The 24,897-nt window shown below is 40.9% G+C and overlaps 1 protein-coding gene across 1 annotated transcript in view; it reads left to right on the plus strand.

The window, feature by feature from the left end:
- The window catches only part of ND-SGDH (NADH dehydrogenase (ubiquinone) SGDH subunit), a 199,098-nt gene that overhangs the window by 150,312 nt on the left and 23,889 nt on the right, over positions 1 to 24,897 (plus strand). Inside the window, exon 2 of the mRNA XM_068351163.1 lies at positions 2,955 to 3,169. Within this exon, the coding sequence (XP_068207264.1) occupies positions 2,955 to 3,169 (215 nt within the window). The remainder of the gene's footprint in view (positions 1 to 2,954; positions 3,170 to 24,897) is intronic.

The following is a 24,897-nucleotide window of genomic DNA, read 5'->3' on the forward strand; positions in this document are numbered from 1 at the left end:
ACTAATCTGGTTTTAATTGAATATTCTTTTAATCTTTATTCATAATAAACGATATCAGCGTCAATGACATTTGATATCAGGATGCCAGAAAACTTCAGATCAATCAATCAATCAATTCACTTCGACTTCATGCCTGAAGACTGTCCAGCATCTCCTCGTTCAGAGGATTTTTGCAACAAATTTCTGAAAGGATGTTCAGACACCTTGGACGCTCTTCTGCGTCAGTCTACCAGGCTAAGTGATCTCTTTTCTGTGGTTGGTTTTGTGGAAGGGGTATCCCTTCCCTCGATTCATCTATTTTAATAATAGTGGAGTTTCTTATATGCCTCCGGGAAGAAATGATTCTCCCGGTTTCAGCAGTCAAAGGCTACCGCTCAGCCTTGAGTCTCGCCTTCAAGCTGGAGTAAGTAGATATTTTTTTCCTTGGAACTTTCTATCCTCATACGGAGTTTTGAGATTACCTGTCCCCTGTTAGAAGTTAGACCTCCTCTTTGGAATGTGGTTCGAGTCCTTCATTCTTTGAGGGGAGCTCCTTACGAACCATTACGCCAGGCAACAGATTGTCAACTTACTCTGAAGACCGTGTTCCTACTCGCTCTTGCTTCAGTTAAGAGAGTGGGTGAATTGCATAGTCTATCCTACGACGTCTCCCATTTAAGGGGATGTGAAAGGTGATTCTCAGCTTTGTCCCTGAATTTATTGTCAAAACTCAAAATTCAGGGTACCGGATCCTCGATTCGGTCCCTTTAGGAATGAGGGTCTTCGTTCGATAACCGGAGAGCCAGACCAACTGGTACTTGGCCCAGCAAGGAGTCTGAGGTGCTACTTAAAAAGAACAGCAGCACCTTGCCCCCGTGTGTCGGCACTCTTTGTCACTACGGGGAAAGTAAAGAGGAGGGTCATGAGAAACTCTAAGTCTCATCATGGATTTGCAAGGTCAATGACCTGGCGATTAACCCTGACCCTCTTCCACCATGACGACCCATAGCTCATGACATCAGTGTCATTGCAACTATTCTGTGGCGCAGGTATTGCAAGCAGGTTTGTGGAAGCGTAAGAAGATCTTCACCGCCCACTATCTGCAAGACGTAACTCAAGGAACATGGAAATCTTTTACATTGGTCCTGTGGTGGCTGCACAGCAAGTGATCTAAACACGTCAAGCTCTTTGATGGACAAGTAGCAGAGGGTTGAAGGCTGGGATTACCCAGGTTAGTCTTGGGTGAATGAGTTAGAATGACTGGCTTCCTTCTTTCCTTCACCTTCCCCTCCCTTGGGGAATCAGCACTATGGTAGTTGGCACAACTGACCTCACCTCTCTGCAGGTAAGATCCATTTCCCTTTTGTAACCTAATATAGAAATAATACTTGTTGCATCTCCAATAACTAGCAAGGGGGTATTGGGTAAGGTCTAAGTACTCTCAGATTCCTATGACTTGGAGATCCTATTACTAGACCAAGTCATGTTGCTAGTTTCACAAACACAGCTTGCGTAACAATTTTAGCAAGGTGCAAGGTTCCTACCACTTACGATTTATATCGTAAGAAATGAACCCCGGGTCAAATGCCAAGAGCCAGTTGGCACTGATTGCCACCCTCCTAAGATGTAAGTTATCCCTTATAAATAGCAAAGGTTTGTATTGAGTGATAGAACAAATGACAAATTTGAAAGTGATTTATATTTTTCCTAACGATACAAACCTAGAGCTATTTATACAGATTGGTTCACCAGCACATATCCCCCAAGAAAGTCCTGCCCGTAAGCAAGGTGGGTGATTAGCCCAGGTGTATCAGAGGGGTAGCCGGCTACCCCCTACCCTTTCCGCCAAATAGTGGTTGGGGTAGTTATCTCCCAGAAAAGTCTTGTTGCTAGTCTTTCAGCTATAGCGAAAGTAATACATACATACATATACCAAAGGCACTTCCCCCAATTTTGGGGGGTAGCCGACAACAACAAGAAACAAAACAAAAAAAGGGGACCTCTACTCTCTACGTTCCTCCAGCCTAACCAGGAACTCAGCCGAGTTCAGCTGGTACTGTTAGGGTGCCACAGCCCAACCTCCCACATTTCCACCACAGATGAAGCTTCATACTGCTGAGTCCCCTACTGCTGCTACCTCCGCGGTCATCTAAGGCACCGGAGGAAGCAGCAGGGCCTACCGGAACTGCGTCACAATCGCTCGCCATTCATTCCTATTTCTAGCACGCTCTCTTGCCTCTCTCACATCTATCCTCCTATCACCCAGAGCTTTCTTCACACCATCCATCCACCCAAACCTTGGCCTTCCTCTTGTACTTCTCCCATCAACTCTTGCATTCATCACCTTCTTTAGCAGACAGCCATTTTCCATTCTCTCAACATGGCCAAACCACCTCAACACATTCATATCCACTCTAGCCGCTAACTCATTTCTTACACCCGTTCTCACCCTCACCACTTCGTTCCTAACCCTATCTACTCGAGATACACCAGCCATACTCCTCAGACACTTCATCTCAAACACATTCAATTTCTGTCTCTCCATCACTTTCATTCCCCACAACTCCGATCCATACATCACAGTTGGTACAATCACTTTCTCATATAGAACTCTCTTTACATTCATGCCCAACCCTCTATTTTTTACTACTCCCTTAACTGCCCCCAACACTTTGCAACCTTCATTCACTCTCTGACGTACATCTGCTTCCACTCCACCATTTGCTGCAACAACAGACCCCAAGTACGAGGGGGCTGGGAACCCCCTCTCCTGTATAAAACTTCCTGTGAGACAGCGAAAGTAATATCCCCTATAAATAGCTCCAGGTTTGTATCGTTAGGAAAAATAAAAATTACTTCCAAATTTGTCATATTTGTATTGTACACCTCAGTATCACCATGTTGACCTTCTGCAGAATGAAAGCCATCTTATACTTAAATCTCTCTTTTTGTATTAAAAAGAATTTTTTTTGCAGTTCAGCGTGAAATGGGAGGCCATGGACCAAGAAAAATGTTCATCACTCCTTCTCGTTGGCAGTGGCACAAGTTTAAGGATATGTTTCATTTTTATGTCATGTTAGGAGTAATACCACTTGGTGCACTGGTTTTAGCTGTTAATATTTTGATTGGCCCTGCTCAGCTCACACCTATTCCAGAAGATTACACACCAAAGCACTGGGAGTACTACCCTGTAAGTACTGTATATGATTACAAAAGATATGTTGTGTGTATAGTTACCCCTTACCATTTGTGAATTTGCTTTTCACTGGAAGGGCCTGGCATTTCAAAGTGCAATTTGTTCAAATATCTAATACAAACTTTTTTGCCGCTTTACTATTGATATATTCGGCGAAAGCTGAAAACTAGCCATAAAACTTTTAGCGAGATATAACTGCCTGTCGCTAATTAGCGGGGCTAGACCAGCTACCTCGCTCACACACGCACCGGTGATATGACTCCGCTTTTTATTTTATTTTGGCTGTGTAGAAAGCGGAGGTACCATCACTCTCCTATTAACCCCATTTCTTTTGAATAATTGTGTAATTCTCCATTTGTTCCGACACAGATACAAAACTTCGATATTTACTAGGGTATTACTTTCGGCGTAGCTGAAAGACGAACCGTGATAATTTTAGTGAGGGATAACTACCCCATCTGCTAGTTAGCGGGTTGGGGTGGTAGGGTAGACTGGGTACCCCGCTCACTCACACCTCTTGGCTGAGTAACCACTTTACTTTTTGGCTCGGTAGAGGACGGACATGCTGCCCTTCTCTCCCGCAAAGACTTGCTTTGATTTATTTTTGTTTATTTTTTATTTTTATTTTTTTGTTTTCTTTTGTGTTTTCATTTATCTTACATAAATTGAGTGTATATATGTATAAATGGAAATATACGTTGTTAGATACGTGTAACTTTAATTGCTGTTGACAACGTATCCAACTGCCTCGCCGTAGGGAGTTGTCATTGCCGCCCTTCCTTGCGACCGATGGTCGGCAGGTTCTCAACACTGCCTAGTGTTTGTTTAATTACAGAATTAAAGTGTATAACAGTTCTGCTCCCTTTTGAGAAATTATCTTACAAGGTGGTGACTTATTCCCCGAATAGTGTATTTTGTGCAACGGAGCATGAATTGTAATTGATAAATTTTTTTCACAGGTAACAGCGATGTAGAACACAAGGCCGAGTGCTACGGCCGCCTTGTTCGTTATCCTGCACTCTTTGATAGCTCGTGAGCTGCTCACATTACGAGGTAGCATTCGCTGTCAACCTTCAACTTTGTTCCTCCTCTGAGGGGAGAGAGAGTGATTTTTGTTTACGCCTATGCTTTTTTCCCATAGATCTGAGAGAAAACTTTACTTAGGCTATGTCCTCTTGCGGGGGGACTTCTCTCTCGTTCGCCAGAGAGATTTTTACGCCTACGCTTTTTTCCCACAGAGCTGGGAGAAAGCTTACCTTAGACGATGTCCTCCTTCGAAAGGACTTCTATCGTTCACGAGAGTGAGTTTCTTACGCCTACGCTTTTTTCCCATAGAGCTGGGAGGAAGATGGTTTTAGGCGATGTCCTTCTTCGGGAGGATTTCACTCTCGTTCGCGAGAGAGAGATTATTAGGCCTATGCTTTTTTTCCCATAGAGCTGGGAGAAAGCTTGTCTTTGGCGATGTCCTCCTTCGGGAGGACTTCTCCCTCGTTCGCAAGAGATATTTTAAGCCCATGCTTTATTTCCATAGAGCTGGGAGAAAGCTTGTCTTAGATGATCCGTCGGGAGAACTTAACTCTCGTTCGCGAGAAGTAATTTGTAGGAGCTTGCTGATCCACCAGGGGCAGTGGCAGAGCTTTCTCCGAAGCAGGTTATCCCTTCAGGGGAACGAGTCTCGTCTTCAAAAGAAGACCGCCTCTGGGCATCGGTGGTCCCCCGTTACGCTTATGGTTCTCCTTCAGGGGCGGAGCGAGAGCCTTCTCTTTAGCGACATTCTCCTTCGAGAGAACAAACCTCTTATGCGAAGGTGTTATAGGAGTCCTTCGGGACTCCGCTCGAAACCTTCGGGACTCCACTCGAAACCTTCGGGTTTCAGTTACGTTGAACCTTCGGGCTCTCGTAACGATGGTAACGTTGAGCCTTCGGGAACTTGTGCCATCAATCATGCTGACCTTTCCGGGTCTCGTGACAGAGGAACCTCGGTTCCTCGTTACGCTGATCCTTCGGGGTCTCGTAACATTAGCTATGCAGAACCCTTGGGCTCTCGTAACTTTAGTCACTCTGACACTTCGGTGTTTTGTGACGGGGAAACTTCGGTTTCTCGTTGCCCTGACCCTTCGGGGTCTCATAACATTAGTTACGCTGAACCCTTGGGCTCTCGTAACTTTAGTCACTCTTGCACTCCGGTGTGTTGTGACAGGGAAACTGCGGTTTCTCGTTACAATGATCCTTCGCGGTCTTGTAACATCAGTTACGTTGAACCCTAGGGCTCTCCTAACTTTAGTCACTGACACTTCGGTGTTTTGTGACAGGGAAACTTCGGTTTCTCATTACGTTAACCCTTCGGGGTGTCGTAACATTAATTACGTAGAACCCTTGGGCTTTCGTAACTTTAGTCACTCTGACACTTCGGTGCTTAGTGACAGGAAAACTTCGGGTTCGCGCAACACAGTTCACGCTGAACTTTCGAGTTCTCGTGACCTGAATCATTCTTTTTATGACAGAGAGTTTTCAAACTCTCGTTGTGTTGATCGTTCGCGCTCACACAACACAAGCTATCGTGAACCTTCGGGTGAGCGTAGCAGTGAGTTCTCTCACCAACCTGAGAGCTCTTGTGCGCATGACCAAGTTGGCGTGCATGGCCAAATTGGCTTGCACGACTGACTTGGGGTGCGCAAGCAAAATGGCAATTACGACGTGCGGGTTCATCCTTTGGCGCGCCATATGCGCAAACATCCTGTTGCTCGCCATGCGCGCGAACATCCTGTGGCTCCCCATGCGCGCGAACAACACACTGCACGCCATGCGCGCGAGCAACCTTATGCGCGCCAGGTGCGCGAACAACCTCATGCGCACCACGAGCCCTCTTAATGAGAGAATGCCTTGATGAAGTCACTGAGCTTCAGCACGGCATTTCATTCCCGTGCTGAATCTTGGTGACGGGCAAGAGGGCTCTCGAACTTCGGGAAATTGCTCCCCCAGTTCAAATCTAAATTTCTCTCTTTCATCTTTTTCTTCTGCTTAATATTACTTCGACTTGCTCCTAATTTTATCAACTTTCTTTCATCTTGCTGTCCTATCTCTATGATTATTATTTTTCTTAGTTATATATATATATATATATATATATATATATATATATATATATATATATATATATATATATATATATATATATATATATATATATATATATATATATATATATATGTAGAAGTTTGCATATATATATATATATATATATATATATATATATATATATATATATATATATATATTATTTTATTTGTTCATTTATTTATTTATCTATTTTTTTTTTTCTATTTTAAATGGCGTGGATATTTCCACATTCGTTATTACTGCCTGCTTAGATGAATGGGAGAAGGGATCACTGTTGGGAGGTATTCGCATTCAAAGCTATATATGAGAGTATTGGATGATCTCAGCCATCCCAAAGATGGTTTGGACCTTTTTGGCAGAACTACTCTCAAGGGTTGGGTCATCGGAATCCAGGGGGATCCAATCCTTGAGGTGGGACTCTTGGCTTTTGGCCGGAAGCCCATCATTACAGATATGGGGAGGATGATTCCATATTACCTTGGTCTCAGTCCTAACAGGCGGGTTTAGCTTACACCTGTGCCTCTATATCTGTTTTGATGCTATCCTTCGGGTAGGGTATGGAGTGGACCATCTGGGAAGTATACTCTCATTGTGCCGATAGTGGAGAATACAAATTTCCTTTCCAACGTATGATACTTTCTTATAATTCTCAAGCAGGTACCCCAACAAAACAACAACAAAAAACATGAAAATCCCACCCTTAAATATGGACCCTTCAAATGCTGACTCCCCATCCCCTGGATTTGCTGACTCTCCCCCGGCACTGTTGACGACTTCTGCTACTGTAATTAAGGAAAATTTTGTTGACGACCTTCAAACTAAAAAGGACCACTCTACTGATATTAAAAAATCTAGCAATTTGGGTAACACATGGAAACTACGATTCCTTCATGTTTCCCAAATCCCATTAGAGACAAATTATGATGATATATATAGAGCATTTGAGTGCTATGGATTGATAAAGGAAATAAGGATGAGACTTGGAGATGAAAAATGGGAATCTTGGATATGTTTTGAAAGTCATGATGAAGCGTTTAATGCCATAAGTAATATTAGTAGTATCAAAATTAACGAATTGAACATCATGGGAGCTCTTTGTGATAAGGTCCCAAAGGAATTGGATGTGTACAAACCTGCTGATTGGTTTGAAAAAGATAGAAATGTACCCATGCCTTCACAGAGAAAACCCAAACCACCAATGTGGCTCTTAGCTGAACCTAAAGGGATAATAGGAAATTATTTTAAGATATGTAAGTTTATCCAAAAAAAAGTAGGAACCATAGCACCTGGAGATATATCTCATTTTGGGAAGAATAGTTATCTCATCCATGCCAAATCTTCGACTCAGTCTGCAATACTGTCTAACTTACAGACAGGATGTGATGAAATTACATTGGAAATGAAACCTCATCTAAATTTTAGTTATGGAAGGGGAGTGGTCTTTAATAAGGACCTGTACGAATTTACAGAGGAGGAGATACTTTCTATGTGTCCATTAAATGTATGGAAAGTGCATAAGGTTCCTGGAACTTCAATGATTATACTTACTTTCCAGGATGCTGATGTACCTTTCCATATTTTTATTGAAAATGAAAGGATTAAGGTTCGGCCTTTCAAACAAAAGCCCCTGCAATGTTTTAATTGTTTTAAATTTGGACACCCATCCAAAGTTTGAAAAAATGGAAAAATGTGTGGTATTTGCTCCAAAACTTATCATGGAGAATGTACACTTGAGGCCAGGTGTTCAAATTGCAATTTGAATCATAAATCAACTGATAGGAGATGTGAACTGTATAAGTTGGAGGAAGCTGCCCTAAACAAATCAAGTTTAGAACACATAAGTGTGGGACATGCAAAAAGACTGTTGAATAAATCAACCAGCTATGCAAAGGCCTTAAAATCAAAGGTAAATTTACCACAGGAGACAGCAACCCCACCTAGCACTACCAGTAATCCTAAGAAAAGAAATACAACCTCTGATAATAAAGTACTGCATGACAAGGTAATCATATTGCCTTCTGAGGCTCTGCCACAGCGTATTAAAAATGGGTCATTGCCCATTTCTGTACAGCCTTCGTCCCCCATTACCAACATTAGTACTAACCTCTCCCAGGCCATGTCCTTGCCTGACTTGATGGAGATGCCACCTGACACTGAGTTACCAGGTGCACCTGTATTGGGGAAGGTGCAAAAACCTGGTCGCTCAAAACCTACTAATCAGAAAAGAGAGAGACCTCCATCTCTCTCGCCCCCTTCCATAAGAAATATCAAAATTACGACGTCAAATAAATATGATGATTTGTCTGTTGATATTTCTGATCTGGAAGTCAATTTAAATAAATCGGAAATTCAAGTGGAGGTCCACCAACCTCAACAGTCAGATCAAAAAGACAAAAAGAAAATCATAAATGCTAAACCCAATATATCAAGACCCTCTTTAATAAAACCACCTAAAAGTAGTGTTAGATCAAAAACTGCTAATGGGAAGACTCCATCCAATGGGTCTACCAAATTATAAACCATAGTTTTTTCCTCCATTTTGCAATGGAATTGTCAGGGTTTAAGGGCCAAATATGAAGAACTTAAGCTCCTTATTCATGAGCATTCCCCCATAATTTGTCTACAGGAGAGCAAACTTGATCATAATACCCCTTGTCCTCGCGAATATATTAGTTATAGGACACCATATGATCACCAAGTGGGGAGCCATGGCGGAAGTCTCACATACGTTCGTCGAGATGTTCCCCAAGTTTCTCTGTGTATTCGTACAACTCTGCAGGCAGTGGTTGTACAGATTGACATAGGGCGAAAATATACAGTTTGTTCTCTGTACTTGCCTCCAAATGATAACATTTTGTATGATAACTTAGTAGAGGTGATTCAACAACTCCCTCAACCTTTTCTTTTACTTGGAGATTTGAATGGTAGACATCCTTTGTGGGGTGATGTTTTAGCAAACACGAGGGGAAATATCATATCATCAATTGTGGAAAATGAAAATGTGGGACTCCTTAATACAGGAGAGTCCACACACTTTCATGTCCAGACAGGTACGTTGTCATGTATTGACCTATCAATCGTAAGCTCTAATTGCCTTTTTGACTTCGATTGGAGAACATTAGATGATTGGCATACTAGTGATCATGCACCAATCATTATAAACACCAACAATGGTCCACCTTTACAGGGATTGCCACGATGGAATCTTGACAAGGCGGACTGGGATAAATTTCGTGAGCTAAGCGAAATTGAGGGGGATGCAGGACAAGTTGAAAATATCGATGATGCCATAGACTTACTGAATGGAACTCTCCATACAGCAGGAGTCAATTCAATTCCCAAAACAACAGGGTTATTCAAACGACGACCAGTCCCGTGGTGGTCTTCAGAACTAACTGCCCTCCACAGAGCCACAAGAAGATCTTTAACACGATTGCGTAGACGCAGAACTGATGAGAATTTAATTATGTACAAGAAATGTAGAGCACAGTTCCGTCGTGCCATGAAAGAAGCAAGGCGCCAGTCATGGATGTCTTGTTTCCTCCATTAACAGTAGAACACCACCATCTTCTGTGTGGAGGAAAGTAAAAAAGATAGCTGGCAAATTCACCCCCAACCCACCACCAGTGTTGAAGGTGAATGGCCAGTATGTAACTGAAGCAAAGGAAGTTAGCAATGCCCTGGCTAATCATTTTTCAAATGTATCCAGCAAGTGTGAAGGAGCCCCTGGTCACCAGTATAGGAGCGCTGAAGAAAAGAAAATTTTAAATTTTGCAACAAGAAGGGAAGAGTCGTATAATTCTCCTTTCACTGAAAGAGAATTTGATTCCGCACTTGCTCATTGCAACGATACAGCCCCTGGACCCGATGGAATTCCATATGCAATGATTAAACATGTACATTTTAATACAAAGCTATTTATTTTAAGTATTATTAATAGAATATGGCATGATCATAGTTACCCAAGTGTTTGGGAACTAGCCATTATTTTAGCCTTTTTAAAACCCGGTAAAGACAAGTTTTTAGCAGCAAACTATCGTCCTATTGCATTGACATCTTGTTTATGTAAAATCATGGAGAAGATGGTCAATGCAAGGCTGATATGGTACCTTGAAAAGAAAGGTATCTTATCACCGATTCAATGTGGATTCCGAAAAATGCACTCAACGACTGATGTGTTGATACGACTAGAGTCTTTGCTTCCAAACAGCACCATGTTACAGTATTTTTTGACCTTGAAAAGGCATATGATACCACATGGAGATATGGTATACTTAAAACCATTCATGAATTGGGATTGAGAGGAGAGCTGCCACTATTTATTCAGGCATTTCTTTCACGTAGAGTTTTTCAAGTGAGAGTTGGGGAAACACTATCTGAGAGTAAGTGCCAGGAAGAAGGAGTTCCTCAGGGTAGTGTGCTGAGTGTAACCCTTTTTGCACTAGCAATTAATGGGATATCCTCAGCCATTCCCCAGGATGTTCTCTCAACATTATTTGTGGATGATCTCTCAATATCATTTGCTGGCACTAGAATGGCAATGGTTGAGAGAAAAATCCAACTCTCTATTGATAAAATTATCCAGTGGGCTGACATGAATGGATTTAAGTTCTCGACAAGTAAAACTACCGTTGTCCATTTTTGTCGTATCCGGGGAGTACATCCAGACCCGGATATATACATTAAAGGTCAACGGATACCATGTGCAAGAGAAGCGAAATTTTTAGGTTTGATATTTGATTGTAGGCTGACATGGGTTTCTCACTTAAAAGCATTAAAAGCTAAATGTGTTGAAGCTCTGAATATCTTAAAAGTATTGTCCCATACATCGTGGGGGGCAGACCGCAATACCATTTTAAAATTATACAAGGCCTTGATTTTTTCCAAAATTAGTTATGGTTGTGAGGTATATTCTTCAGCCACCCCAAGCCGGTTAAAAATATTAGACTCGATACATCATGCAGGTATTAGATTGTCTACTGGAGCTTTTAAAACCTCGCCTATCCCAAGTCTCCTTGTTGATGCTGGAGAGTTACCTCTAGACCTTTACCGAATGTCTTCCATTCTTCGGTATTGGTTTAGATTGCAAAGACTCCCTAACTCTCTCGCCTTTCAGACTGCAAGCCTTGTAAGACATGCATCATACTTTGAGTTGCACCCAAAATCTCCTCAACCTTATGGCTTTCGGGTGAAACGATTATTAAATAGTCTAGATATAATTAGAAATAAGGTACTTCCATTCAAGGTATCACCAACGCCTCCATGGAAGTTAACAGAGATATCTTTTTGTAAATATTTTATTGGAGATAAGAAGAATATGTCAGACCTAGAAGCCAGGTCTCTTTTTAATGAACATGTTAGAGAACATAGAGGATCAACTTTTATCTATACTGATGGCTCCAAATCTGATGCTGGCGTTGGATTTGGAGTACATAGTAATGGTTTTAATTGTAGAGGTGCACTTCCTCTGACCGCTTCCATATTTACTGCCGAACTGTATGGCATATTAACCGCTATTGAGAAAATAGCATTGGAGAAGGAGGGTAATTTTACAATTTTTAGTGATGCAAGGAGTGTCCTTCAAGCTATGGAAGTTTTTAATTCTAATAACCCTCTAGTTTTAAAGATTTTAGAATGGCTTTTCATTATTGGACGGAGAGGTATAACAGTTCAATTTTGTTGGGTTCCAGCACATGTAGGTGTGTCCGGGAATGAGAAGGCAGATTCACTGGCTAAGGAGGCTGCATCAGAGTTGCTGCCAAGAAGGTATCCCATTCCCTGTGATGATTTCTTACCTGACATCAAGAAATTGGTTTGCAATAAATGGCAACAGCAATGGGACAGTCAAGATGGCAATAAAATGCGAGAGATAACAAATGACATATCTCCTTGGAGGTATAATATGATGCCCCGAAAATGGGAGATGTCTCTTTGTCGTCTCCGTATTGGTCACACTCGGTTGACACACGAGTTTCTGCTGAAGGGCCAACAGCAACCGTATTGTGACGACTGTGTAGTACCTCTAACAGTAAGGTATTTGTTGACCGAATGCTCCAATTATAACAACTTGCGGAATAGATATTTGTTTGAGGCTCGAGGTGAGGGTGGCAGGTTCATCCTTGCCAAGATTCTTGGAAATGATGTGTCCTACCTTGCAAGTGGCATTTTTAGATTTATTTCAGAAGCAGGTCTTCTGAAAAATATTTAACTTTTATGACATTCAATTTTTATGATTTTAATTGAATACTCTTTTATTTTTATTTTATTTTATCTTTTATTTTTGTTTACATAAATTAAATGTTACCGGCATCAATGACCTCAGATGTCAGGATGCCTGAAAACTTTAAATCAATCAATCAAATGTATCCAGCAAGTGTGAAGGAGCTCCTGGTCACCAGTATAGGAGCACTGAAGAAAAGAAAATTTTGAATTTTGCAACAAGAAGGGAAGAGTCGTATAATTCTCCTTTCACTGAAAGAGAATTTGATTCCGCACTTGCTCATTGCAATGATTCAGCCCCTGGACCCGATAGAATTCCATTTGCAATGATTAAACATGTACATTTTAATACAAAGCTATTTATTTTAAGTATTATTAATCGAATATGGCATGATCATAGTTATCCAAGTGTTTGGGAACTAGCCATTATTTTAGCCTTTTTAAAACCCGGTAAAGACAAGTTTTTAGCAGCAAACTATCGTCCTATTTCATTGACATCTTGTTTATGTAAAATCATGGAGAAGATGGTCAATGCAAGGCTGATGTGGTACCTTGAAAAGAAAGGTATTTTATCACCGATTCAATGTGGATTCCGAAAAATGCACTCTACGACTGATGTGTTGATACGACTAGAGTCTTTTGTTTGTGAAGCCTTTGCTTCCAAACAGCACCATGTTACAGTATTTTTTTACCTTGAAAAGGCATATGATACCACATGGAGATATGGTATTCTTAAAACCATTCATGAATTGGGATTGAGAGGAGAGCTGCCACTATTTATTCAGGCATTTCTTTCTCGTAGAGTTTTTCAAGTGAGAGTTGGGGAAACTCTATCAGAGAGTAAGTGCCAGGAAGGAGTTCCTCAGGGTAGTGTGCTGAGTGTAACCCTTTTTTGCATTAGCTATTAATGGGATATCCTCAGCCATTCCCCAGGATGTTCTCTCAACATTATTTGTGGATAATATCTCAATATCATTTGCTGGCACCAGAATGGCAATGGTGGAGAGAAAAATCCAACTCTATTGATAAAATTATCCAGTGGGCTGACATGAATGGATTTAAGTTCTCGACAAGTAAAACTACCGTTGTCCATTTTTGTCGTATCCGGGGAGTACATCCAGACCCGGATATATACATTAAAGGTCAACGGATACCATGTGGAAGAGAAGCTAAATTTTTAGGTTGGATATTTAATTGTAGGCTTACATGGGTTTCTCACTTAAAAGCATTAAAAGCTAAATGTGTTGAAGCTCTGAATATCTTAAAAGTATTGTCCCATACATCGTGGGGGGCAGACCGCAATACTATTTTAAAATTATACAAGGCCTTGATTTTTTCCAAAATTAGTTATGGTTGTGAGGTATATTCTTCAGCCACCCCAAGCCGGTTAAAAATATTAGACTTGATACATCATGCAGGTATTAGATTGTCTACTGGAGCTTTTAAAACCTCGCCTATCCCAAGTCTCCTTGTTGATGCTGGAGAGTTACCTCTAGACCTTTACCGAATGTCTTCCATTCTTCGGTATTGGTTTAGATTGCAAAGACTCCCTAACACTAGCCTTTCAGACTGCGAGCCTTGTAAGACACGCATCATACTTGGAGTTGCACCCAAATTCTCCTCAACCTTATGACTTTCGGGTGAAACGATTATTAAATAGTCTGGATATAATTAGAAATAAGGTACTTCCATTCAAGGTATCATCAACGCCTCCATGGAAGTTACCAGATATATCTTTTTGTAAATATTTTATTGGAGATAAGAAGAATATGTCAGACTTAGAAACCAGGTCTCTTTTTAATGAACATGTTAAAGAACATAGAGGATCAACTTTTATCTATACTGATGGCTCCAAATCTGATGCTGGCGTTGGATTTGGAGTACATAGTAATGGTTTTAATTGTAGAGGTGCACTTCCTCTGACCGCTTCCATATTTACTGCCGAACTGTATGGCATATTAACCGCTATTGAGAAAATAGCGTTGGAGAAGGAGGGTAATTTTACAATTTTTAGTGATGCAAGGAGTGTCCTTCAAGCTATGGAAGTTTTTAATTCTAATAACCCTCTAGTTTTAAAGATTTTAGAATGGCTTTTCATTATTGGACGGAGAGGTATAACAGTTCAATTTTGTTGGGTTCCAGCACATGTAGGTGTGTCCGGGAATGAGAAGGCAGATTTACTGGCTAAGGAGGCTGCATCCGAGTTGCTGCCAAGAAGATATCCCATTCCCTGTGATGATTTCTTACCTGACATCAAGAAATTGGTTTGCAATAAATGGCAACAGCAATGGGATAGTCAAGATGGCAATAAAATGCGAGAGGTAACAAATGACATATCTCCTTGGAGGTATAATATGATGCCCCGAAAATGGGAGACATGTCTTTGTCGTCTCCGTATTGGTCACACTCGGTTGACACACGAGTTTCTGCTGAAGGGCCAACACCAACTGTATTGTGACGACTGTTTAGTACCTCTAACAGTAAGGCATTTGTTGACCGAATGCCCCAATTATAACAACTTAAGGAATAGATATTTGTTTGAGGCTCGAGGTGAGGGTGGCAGGTTTATCCTTGCCAAGATTCTTGGAAATGATGTGTCCTACCATGCAAGTGGCATTTTTAGATTTATTTCAGAAGCAGGTCTTCTGAAAAATATTTAACTTTTATGAAATTCAACTTTTATGATTCTAATTGATTACTCTTTTATTTTTTATTTTATTTTATTTTTTATTTTTGTATACATAAATTAAATGTTACCGGCGTCAATGACCTCAGATGTCAGGATGCCTGAAAAATTTAAATCAATCAATCAATCAATGCGCAACACGAGCATGGAAAGGGTGCTCGCAATCATGAAGGCCACGCGCACGAGCTCCCTTCCGCCTACCAACAGTTCAGCGCAAGAGCGTACGACCATATTGGTGCGCACGCACCATATTGGCGCACACAATCTGATAGGAGCGCACGACAATACAGTGATGCCTCAGGATACGAAAGTAATCCATTCAGTATGCGGTTTCGTATCCTGAGTCGCGTTTTACATGTAAATAGCCTAATCCGTTCCAAGCCTTACAAAAAGTTAGCTTTTCTTTCATAAACACGCTAAACTGTAGTAATAAACATGCAATGGAGCCATTTCTATCATTCAATAATTAACACAACTATTAAAAACAGCCTAATCTATTCCAGAAACCACTATGAGATTATTCAATAATGTAGTTATAGCCAAGTTATCCCCCCCAAGCCCAAAGAAAACGGTCCGTTTTCTTTACTACTGTATAAAAGTTACGGTACAGTACTGTATGTACGTAAAGCATTTAGATCAGTGAAGGTGTATTGTTACCTGTACGTACACCTAAATTAAGGATTGATACCTCTACACTCTGAAAAAAAGGTTACAGTTAATTAGTGTAACAAAAAAGTTGAAACTTACCTTTTGATTGAGACGATGTCCGATAGCGAAGTCGCGGCAGAGGAGGATGGCATAAGGCAGAAAACGTAACAAGTGACAGACTACGTACAGTAATTTACACACTTAACACATTAACACTTAAACGTTACAAAATAAAAAAATGGCAGAAATAATTAACACTTAACATTACGTATGGAAAACTATAAAATGAAAGAAAAAATTACTTTAACACTTAACGGTAACATAAAACTTAAAATTGAAATTTTTTTTTTTACTTTTTTATAACTTTATGTTTTTCATATTTTCTAAATCTCTTCTACTTCTTCATCACTTTCTTTTTTCTGTTTCTTTTCTTTACTTTCACCTTCTACTTCTTCGATCACTTTCTTTTTTCTGTTTCTTTTCTTTACTTTCACCTTCTAATTCTTCATCCCTTCCTCTTTTCTGTTTCTTTTCTTCACTTTCACCTTCGTCTTGGCCTACTAATACCGCTGGCCTCTTTAATAAGAAACTATCCATTGAAGCTTGTTTTTGCCTACTTTTCAACACATTTCTAAAATGCGTTAGGCAAACGTCATTGCAGTGTTGAAGCGCACGGTTGGTATAAACTTTTTCTGGATGTTCCTTTTCGACATAGTCTGCCATTTTATGGAAACATGCAAGAATTTCCTTGATGTCTGCCGTTTTTAAAGGTGCAACATCCTCCTCATCACCGCTAGTGAACTGCTCTTGAACATCACTCACTTGCATCGTCTCCAACTCCTTCAGGTCGTCCGTCGTCAACTCCTCGTGGTGCTCCTCGATAAGTTCATCTATATCCTCCGCGCTAATTTCCAGCCCCATGGACGTACCAAGATGTACGATGTCAGCCACCTCAGACTGCTGAATTGGTTCAGGATCGTCAACGATCTCGGCTTCGCCTCCAGGCTTCCCGAACCCCTCGAAGTCTCGTGCAGAGACAGCATCAGGCCACAGCTTCCTCCAAGATGAGTTTAAGGTACGGCTCGAAACTTCCTGCCAAGCGAGATCGATGAGTTTGAGGCATATCACGATATTAAAGTGATCTTTCCAAAATTCACGCAGAGTGAGGTTTGTACTCTCTGTGACTTGGAAACATCTCTTGAAGAGATGCTTCGTGTACAATTTTTTAAAATTACAGTGAACCCTCGTTTATCGCGGTAGATAGGTTCCAGACGCGGGCGCGATAGGTGAAAATCCGCGAAGTAGTGACATCATATTTACCTATTTATTTAACGTGTATATTCGGACTTTTAAAACCTTCCCTTGTACGTAGTACTGTTAACAAACCACCCTTTAATGTACAGAACACTTAATGCATGTACTACAGCACCCTAAACTAAAACAGGCACAAATATTAAAGGCGATTTTATATCATGCGTTTCCTAAACACCTAAAAAGCACGATAAAAAATGGCAACCAATGTTTTGTTTACGTTCATCTCTGATCATAATGAAGAAACAAACTCATTTAGTGTACAGTACACATATATGTATAGGTTAGTTTTTGCATCGATTATATTGATTATACAGTACTGTACTGTATGTTGATTTGTTTATTACCAATGTTTTAGTTTACGTATTTTTCTTAGGACTTCCAAATGAAATGTTTTTCTTTATGACGCCGCCTGAAACGACGGCGTGTACGCTCAGTAAACAACCACGCTCAGAACAAACAAGGCATTTAACGCGCATGATGATAGTGATAAATAATGATACAGTACATACAGTATTTACAGTAAAAGCATTTACAAAATATGTTACCTTACAAATATAAATTATACAGTATTGTACGTAGCAAAGCAGGAAAACAATTTACGAGAGAGAGAGAGAGAGAGAGAGAGAGAGAGAGAGAGAGAGAGAGAGAGAGAGAGAGAGAGAGAGAGAGATTGTTTTACGTACGTAAATGTAAATTTTAAACAAAAAAAATATGATAGGTTACAACATGTAGACTTTTAAAATCTTCCCTTTAACTTAATGCATACAGTACGTACATTACTAAACTATAAAACAGGCAGTAAGAATATTAAAGTAAAAAATAAAGATTGTTACTGTACTCACCACGAAAGAAGTTGAAGAAAAACTTGAATGGTGATGGCGATGAATTTGATGCACAGTAGAAATGATGATGATGAAGCTGATGATGTGTTCTACTGTGCAGTCAATGATAGTATTTTACGTCCCTTCAGACGGAGGTGTCTTTTCCTGGGACACCTCTTCAACTTCTTCAATTTCTTCCGAAGGCGTACTAGCAGGAGGAACTGGCTCTTTTTTGCGAGGCTGGAAAAACATTGTGATCGGAAGTTGCTGCCGCTGCTTCTTTTTTCGCTCTAAGAGCATCCTGTAGGGAGTCATGATGTCATCGACCTTGTTGGAGAATTGCATAGACCGAACCATATCCTCGTCCCACTCTTGTAACATTTCTTTCGCCTCCTTGATATGGTTGCAGAACTTGGCAAGCCGTTCTAATGTTAAGCCCGTTTCTTCGACATTTTCTTGGGTCTCTTCCTGGGTATCACTCTCTTCCTCACTTGCCGATTTCGTCAGGTCTTCGAGGTCTGCGTCAGTTAGGGGCTGGGAATGGCAGTCCAACAACTCGTCGACGTCTTCAGTCGTCATGTCGCCAAACCCGTCACCTCCAATTATGGCAGCCAACTGCACAGATTTCCGTATTGCAGAGTGTTGGATTTCCGACGGAGTAAATCCCTTGTCGTCGTAAACAATATCGGGCCACAACTTCTTCCAGCTCGCATTCACGGTTGCAGGTTTCATCTCTTGAAGTGCCTTCTGAATATTCTGCAGGCACGTGGCTATGGTGTACTGCCGCCAGTACGCCTTCAAGTTGAAATCTTCATCCTCGTCATCTTGGGCAGCATCCACACACGCAACGAGGTTCGCCAAGGTATTCTTCGTGTAGAGGGCCTTGAACGCCCTGATAACCCCCTGGTCCATCGGTTGAATTAATGACGTGGTGTTGGTTGGCAGGAACTCAACCTGAATGCCCTCATGCGACAGGTCAGTTGCGTGTCCACCAGCGTTATCCATAAGGAGAAGGATCTTGAATGGCAAGCCCTGCTCTACGAGATATTTGCTGACTTGCGGGATAAAACACTGGTGGAACCAGTTGGAGGTCAGCATCTTCGTAATCCATGCTTTTTGATTATGCATCCAGTACACGGGAAGGAGATTCTTATTTTTATTTTTCAAAGCGCGAGGATTTTTCGACTTATAAATAAGCCCCGGCTTTAACAAAAATCCAGCAGCATTGCCACACATCACGAGGGTAACGCGATCCTTGAATGCCTTAAAGCCAGAGGCTTTGGCTTCCTCTTTGAACAGGAAAGTTCGCGACGGCATTCTCTTCCAAAACAAGCCAGTCTCATCCATATTAAAGACTTGTTCCGGCTTGTATCCACCTTCGGCGATAATATTCTTGAACGTCTGGTTCACGTAAGTTTCAGCAGCGGCAGTGTCAGCGGAAGCAGACTCCCCATGCAGGGAAACGCTTTTCAGGGCGAAGCGTTTCTGAAACTTCGCGAACCATCCTTTGCTTGCGGAAAAACGTTTCTGAGGCTGGGAATCAGTGGATGTCCCTGGTTGAGGATCATCTGCATCATCATCATCTTCAGCATGGTTGCCGTCGTCGTCTTTAGGTTCCTTTGCAGCAAAATTCTCATATAAACTCAAAGCCTTTGTTTGGATGGTGTTCGTATCCAACGCTATGTTCTTCTTCCGGCAGTCGGCAATCCACACAGATAAAGCACCTTCCATGCATACGATCGTTTTATTACGCGTTGTAACGACTCGCTTCGCTGATCTGCTAAAGGTGATTGCAGCCGTCTTTCTAATGTTCGCCCCCCAGATGCTGAAGCCTTGATGAGGATGGGGGGCTTAGGGATTAGCAGCTGGGCTCTAATGAACAGTGGGAACTACTTCCCATTGGACCTCGGTGCCCAGCTGTCGATTCAACTAAATCAGTCAGCACTTTCTCTTTTACTTTTGATTATTTCTTTTTTTTCTCCCATCTCTTCCTTTTGGGCTCGATATTGTTGACGACTTTGGCATGTTCGATTTTACTTTGGATGCTGCTTTGTATTTGGCAGAGTGTGGGATGGACTGCATTCCATCTCAACCTGTGCCAATTTAGACGCCATCACCCTCTGGCAGACCCCATTGGGTGCAGACCAAGTCTGTTAAGAGTCGGGCTCCAGTGATCCGGTCTTAAGTCACCCATATTTGCGGGTAATGGGTGACGCCAGGCATTGGAGTCGACGGTGGGAGGGGCTAACTACCCCCACTGACCAGTGTACGCCCACCTTAAGAGAGGCAGCCCCTCTCTAATAGAGGACTGGTCCCCGCTGAAGCCTCTTCTCGTGTTGGGCCACATGGGATAGGAGGACTGACATCCTCCAATAAGAGGTGGATAACCCGGCTTGCTTTTTCAAAAAAACCCAACACCTCTGTTGACGACCTGGAAAATACAAACATGGACCTCGGTACAGACAGCTCCAACTCGGGTTCTAACATTGTAACGTTAGAACCTTATTCACGTCATGTGAATAATAAAACGCTAGAGAAGAAGAGAGAGAGAGTGAAAAATGATGACAGTACAGAAAGATATAGAAAAGTAGAAGTATTACCTGGTCACTATGAAGTAGTGAATTATGAAAAATTTTTTATCTTGGAATTTGAAAACGGAAGAAATGAGCGTATAAATGTTTTTAAAGCTAATAGAGAAATAGTTACTTTATGTGGAGGGCAGCCAAAAATTTTACCCCAGGGAAATGGAAGTCTCTTGATAGAGACACTGTCCCCATTACAAGGTGAAAGGTTAAAAACACTTACAACATTAAATGGTCATAGCGTAAAATGCGTTTCACACCCTACTTTCAACCAGAGTAGAGGTGTGATATATGCTCCAGAATTGTTGGATATAGAGGAGAAAGAAATAGAGGATGAACTGAAAAGTCAAGGAGTAGTTAAAGTAGTCAGAATGAGAAAGAGAGTTGGAGAACAACGTATCCCTCTTGCTACTCTGATTATAACATTTGATCAATGCCGATTACCAAATGTTATAAAAGCTGGATGGCTATCTTTGAAGGTAAAACCATATATCCCGTCACCATTGCGATGTTATCATTGCCAAATGTATGGCCATTTAAGCCAGAAATGTAAAGAAAAACTAAACAATAAGCCAGATGTTTGTGCCAACTGTGGAAAAAGTAGTCATGGAGTATGCATAGAAAACCCTAATTGCATACATTGTGGGGAAGCACACCCAGCTACATCTAAAAGCTGTGTAAAGTTTATTTTTGAAAAAGAAATCCAGGCCATTAGAACCATGGAAAGGGTTACTTTTAAAGAGGCTCGTAAAAGAGCTCTTGAAAAGCAAATAAGACCAGGGGAACCTTTTTCAATGGTTCTGAAGAAAAACTTGTCAAACCACACAGACGAAAATTATATCTCTACTTCTAAGATAAAGAAACAAATGAAAGTAGTTAGAGGTTGAAAGTCCCATCGAAAATCTATATCCAGAAATTGTGGAAAAATCAAAACGGACACTTAAAGATCTGAAAATTATTCAAAAGCCAACTACTCCGATTTTAAACAATAGTACAAACCTCTCACAGGCCGTTTCCTTGCCTGATCTGATGGAGGTTGCACTCGAAACCAATTTACCTGGTGAACCCGTAGTGGGGAAGGTGCAAAAACCTGACAGATCACAACCTTTTAATCGAAAAAGAGAGAGACCTCCCTCCCTCTCTCCTCCTACCATAAGAAACATTAAAGTCACGACTTCCAATAAATATGATATCTTGTCTGCTGATGTTTCTGAACAACTAGAAGGTAAATTGAACCAATCAGAAATTCAAGTTGAGGTCCACCATCCTCCTCAACAATTAGATCAAAAGGACACAAAGAAAAAGAGAAACACAAAACCCACTATATCAAGATCCTCTCTAGAGTTACCTCCGGGAAACATTGTTAGATCAAATATTGCCATTGGGAAGACTTCATCTAAGGTGTCTTCCAAAAAATAAAACATAGTTTTTTCCTCCATTCTGCAATGGAATTGCCTGGGTTTAAGGGCGAAATATGAACAACTTAAGCTCCTCATACGTGAGCACTCCCCTATAACAGTATGTCTACAAGAAAGCAAGCTCGATGCTAATACTCCTTGTCCTTGAGAGTATGTTAGCTATAGGACACCATATGATCAACGAGCAGGGAGCCATGGGGGAAGTCTTATATACATTCGTCGAGATGTTCCCCAAATATCTTTGTCTATCTGTACCCCTCTGCAGGCAGTGGCTGTACAGATTGATATAGGGAGAAAATACACAATCTGTTCTCTTTACTTGCCTCCAAATGATAACATCTCATATGATAATATAGTAGAGGTGATTAAACAACTCCCACAACCCTTTCTCTTACTAGGAGACCTTAATAGTAGACATCCTTTATGGGGTGATGTTTTAGCAAATGCAAGGGGTAATATTATATCGTCAATTTTGGAGAATGAAGATGTCGGACTCTTCAATACAGGAGAGCCCACACATTTTCATGTACAGACAGGTACCTTGTCCTGCATTGACCTATCAGTTGCAAGCTCTAACTGTCTTCTCGATTTTAATTGGAGAACATTAGATGATTGGCATACTAGTGATCATGCACCAATCATTATAAACACCAACAATGGTCCACCTTTACAAAGATCGCCTCGATGGAATCTTGATAAGGCGGACTGGAATAGATTTCGGGAGTTAAGTGAAATTGAAGGAAATGCAGAACAGTTTGAAAGTGTTGATGATGCCATAGACTTACTTAATGGAACTCTTCACACAGCAGGAGTGAATTCCATTCCCAAAACAAGTGGGATATTCAGACGACGACCAGTCCCCTGGTGGTCGTCAGAACTAACTGCCCTGCACAGAGCCACAAGAAAGTCTTTAACTCGATTGCGCATGCACCGTAATGAGGAGAATTTAGTCATATACAAGAAAAGTAGAGCACAGTTCCGCCGTGCCATGAAAGAAGCTAGGCGCCAGTCTTGGATGTCCTTTGTTTCCTCCATTAACAGTAGAACACCAACATCATCTGTGTGGAGGAAAGTAAAAAAGATAGCAGGAAAATTCACCCCAAACCCACCACCAGTGTTAAAGATAAATGGCCAGTATATGACTGGAGCAACCGAAGTTAGCAATGCCCTGGCTGACCATTTCTCAAATGTATCCTGCAAGTGTCAAGCAGCTCCTGGTCACCAGTATAGGAGTAATGAAGAAAAGAAAGTTTTAAACTTCGCAACAAGAAAGCAAGAGTCATACAATTCTCCTTTTACTGAAAGAGAATTTGATTCTGCTCTTGCTACTTGTAACGATACAGCCCCTGGACCCGATGGAATTCCATATGCAATGATTAAACATGTACCTTTTAATACAAAGTTATTTATTTTAAGCATTTTTAATAGAATATGGCATGATCATAGTTATCCAAGTGTTTGGGAACTAGCCATTATTTTAGCCTTTTTAAAACCCGGTAAGGACAAGTTTTTAGCAGCAAACTACCGACCTATTGCATTGACATCTTGTTTATGTAAAATCATGGAGAAGATGGTCAATGCAAGACTGATTTGGTACCTTGAAAAGAAGAATATTTTATCACCCATTCAATGTGGATTCAGGAAAATGCACTCAACGACTGATGTGCTGATACAACTTGAGTCCTCCATTTGTGAAGCATTTGCTTCCAAACAGCACCATGTGACAGTTTTTTTTGATCTTGAAAAGGCATATGATACCACATGGAGATACGGTATACTTAAAACCATTCATGAATTGGGATTGAGAGGTGAGCTACCACTATTCATCCAGTCATTTCTTTCACATAGAGTTTTCCAAGTGAGAGTTGGGGAAGCTCTATCACAGAGTAAATGCCAGGAAGAAGGAGTTCCTCAGGGGAGTGTGCTGAGTGTAACCCTTTTTGCACTAGCAATTAATGGGATATCCTCAGTCATTCCCCGGGATGTTCTTGCAACATTATTTGTGGATGATCTCTCCATATCATTTGCTGGAGCCAGAATGGCAATGGTTGAGAGAAAAATCCAACTCTCTATTGATAAAATTATCCATTGGTCCGATATGAATGGATTTAAGTTCTCAACAAGTAAAACTACCGTTGTCCATTTCTGTCGTATACGGGGAGTACATCCAGACCCGGATATATACATCAAAGGTCAACGGATCCCATGTGCAAGTGAAGCAAAATTTTTAGGGTTGATATTTGATTGTAGGCTTACATGGGTTTCTCACTTAAAAACATTAAAAGCTAAATGTGTTGAAGCTATGAATCTTTTAAAAGTCTTGTCCCATACATCATGGGGGGCAGACTGCAATACAATTTTAAAATTATACAAGGCCTTGATATTTTCCAAAATTAGTTATGGATGCGAAATATACTCCTCAGCAACTCCAAGTCGGTTAAAAATACTAGATTCAATACATCATGCTAGCATTAGATTGTCCACAGGAGCCTTTAGAACCTCCCCTATCACAAGTCTCCTTGTTGATGCTGGGGAGTTGCCTCTGGACCTTTACCGAATGTCCTCTATTATTCGGTATTGGTTTAGATTGCAAAGACTCCCCAATTCTTCAGCCTTTCAAACTGCAAGCCTTGTAAGGCACTCAACCTACTTTGAGTTGCACCCAAAATCTCCTCAACCTTTTGGGTTTCGGGTTAACCAATTATTAAACAATCTGGATATAATTAGAAATAAGGTGCTTCCATTCAAGGTATCATCAACGCCTCCATGGAAATTACCTGACATATCTTTTTGTAGATACTTTATTGGAGTTAAGAAGAATTTGACTGACTTAGAATCCAGGTCTCTTTTTATGGAACATGTTGAAGAACATAGAGGATCGACTTTTATATATACTGATGGCTCCAAATCTGAT

The sequence above is a fragment of the Palaemon carinicauda genome, chromosome 27 (genome assembly GCF_036898095.1).
Source record: "Palaemon carinicauda isolate YSFRI2023 chromosome 27, ASM3689809v2, whole genome shotgun sequence".
Taxonomy (NCBI): domain Eukaryota; kingdom Metazoa; phylum Arthropoda; class Malacostraca; order Decapoda; family Palaemonidae; genus Palaemon; species Palaemon carinicauda.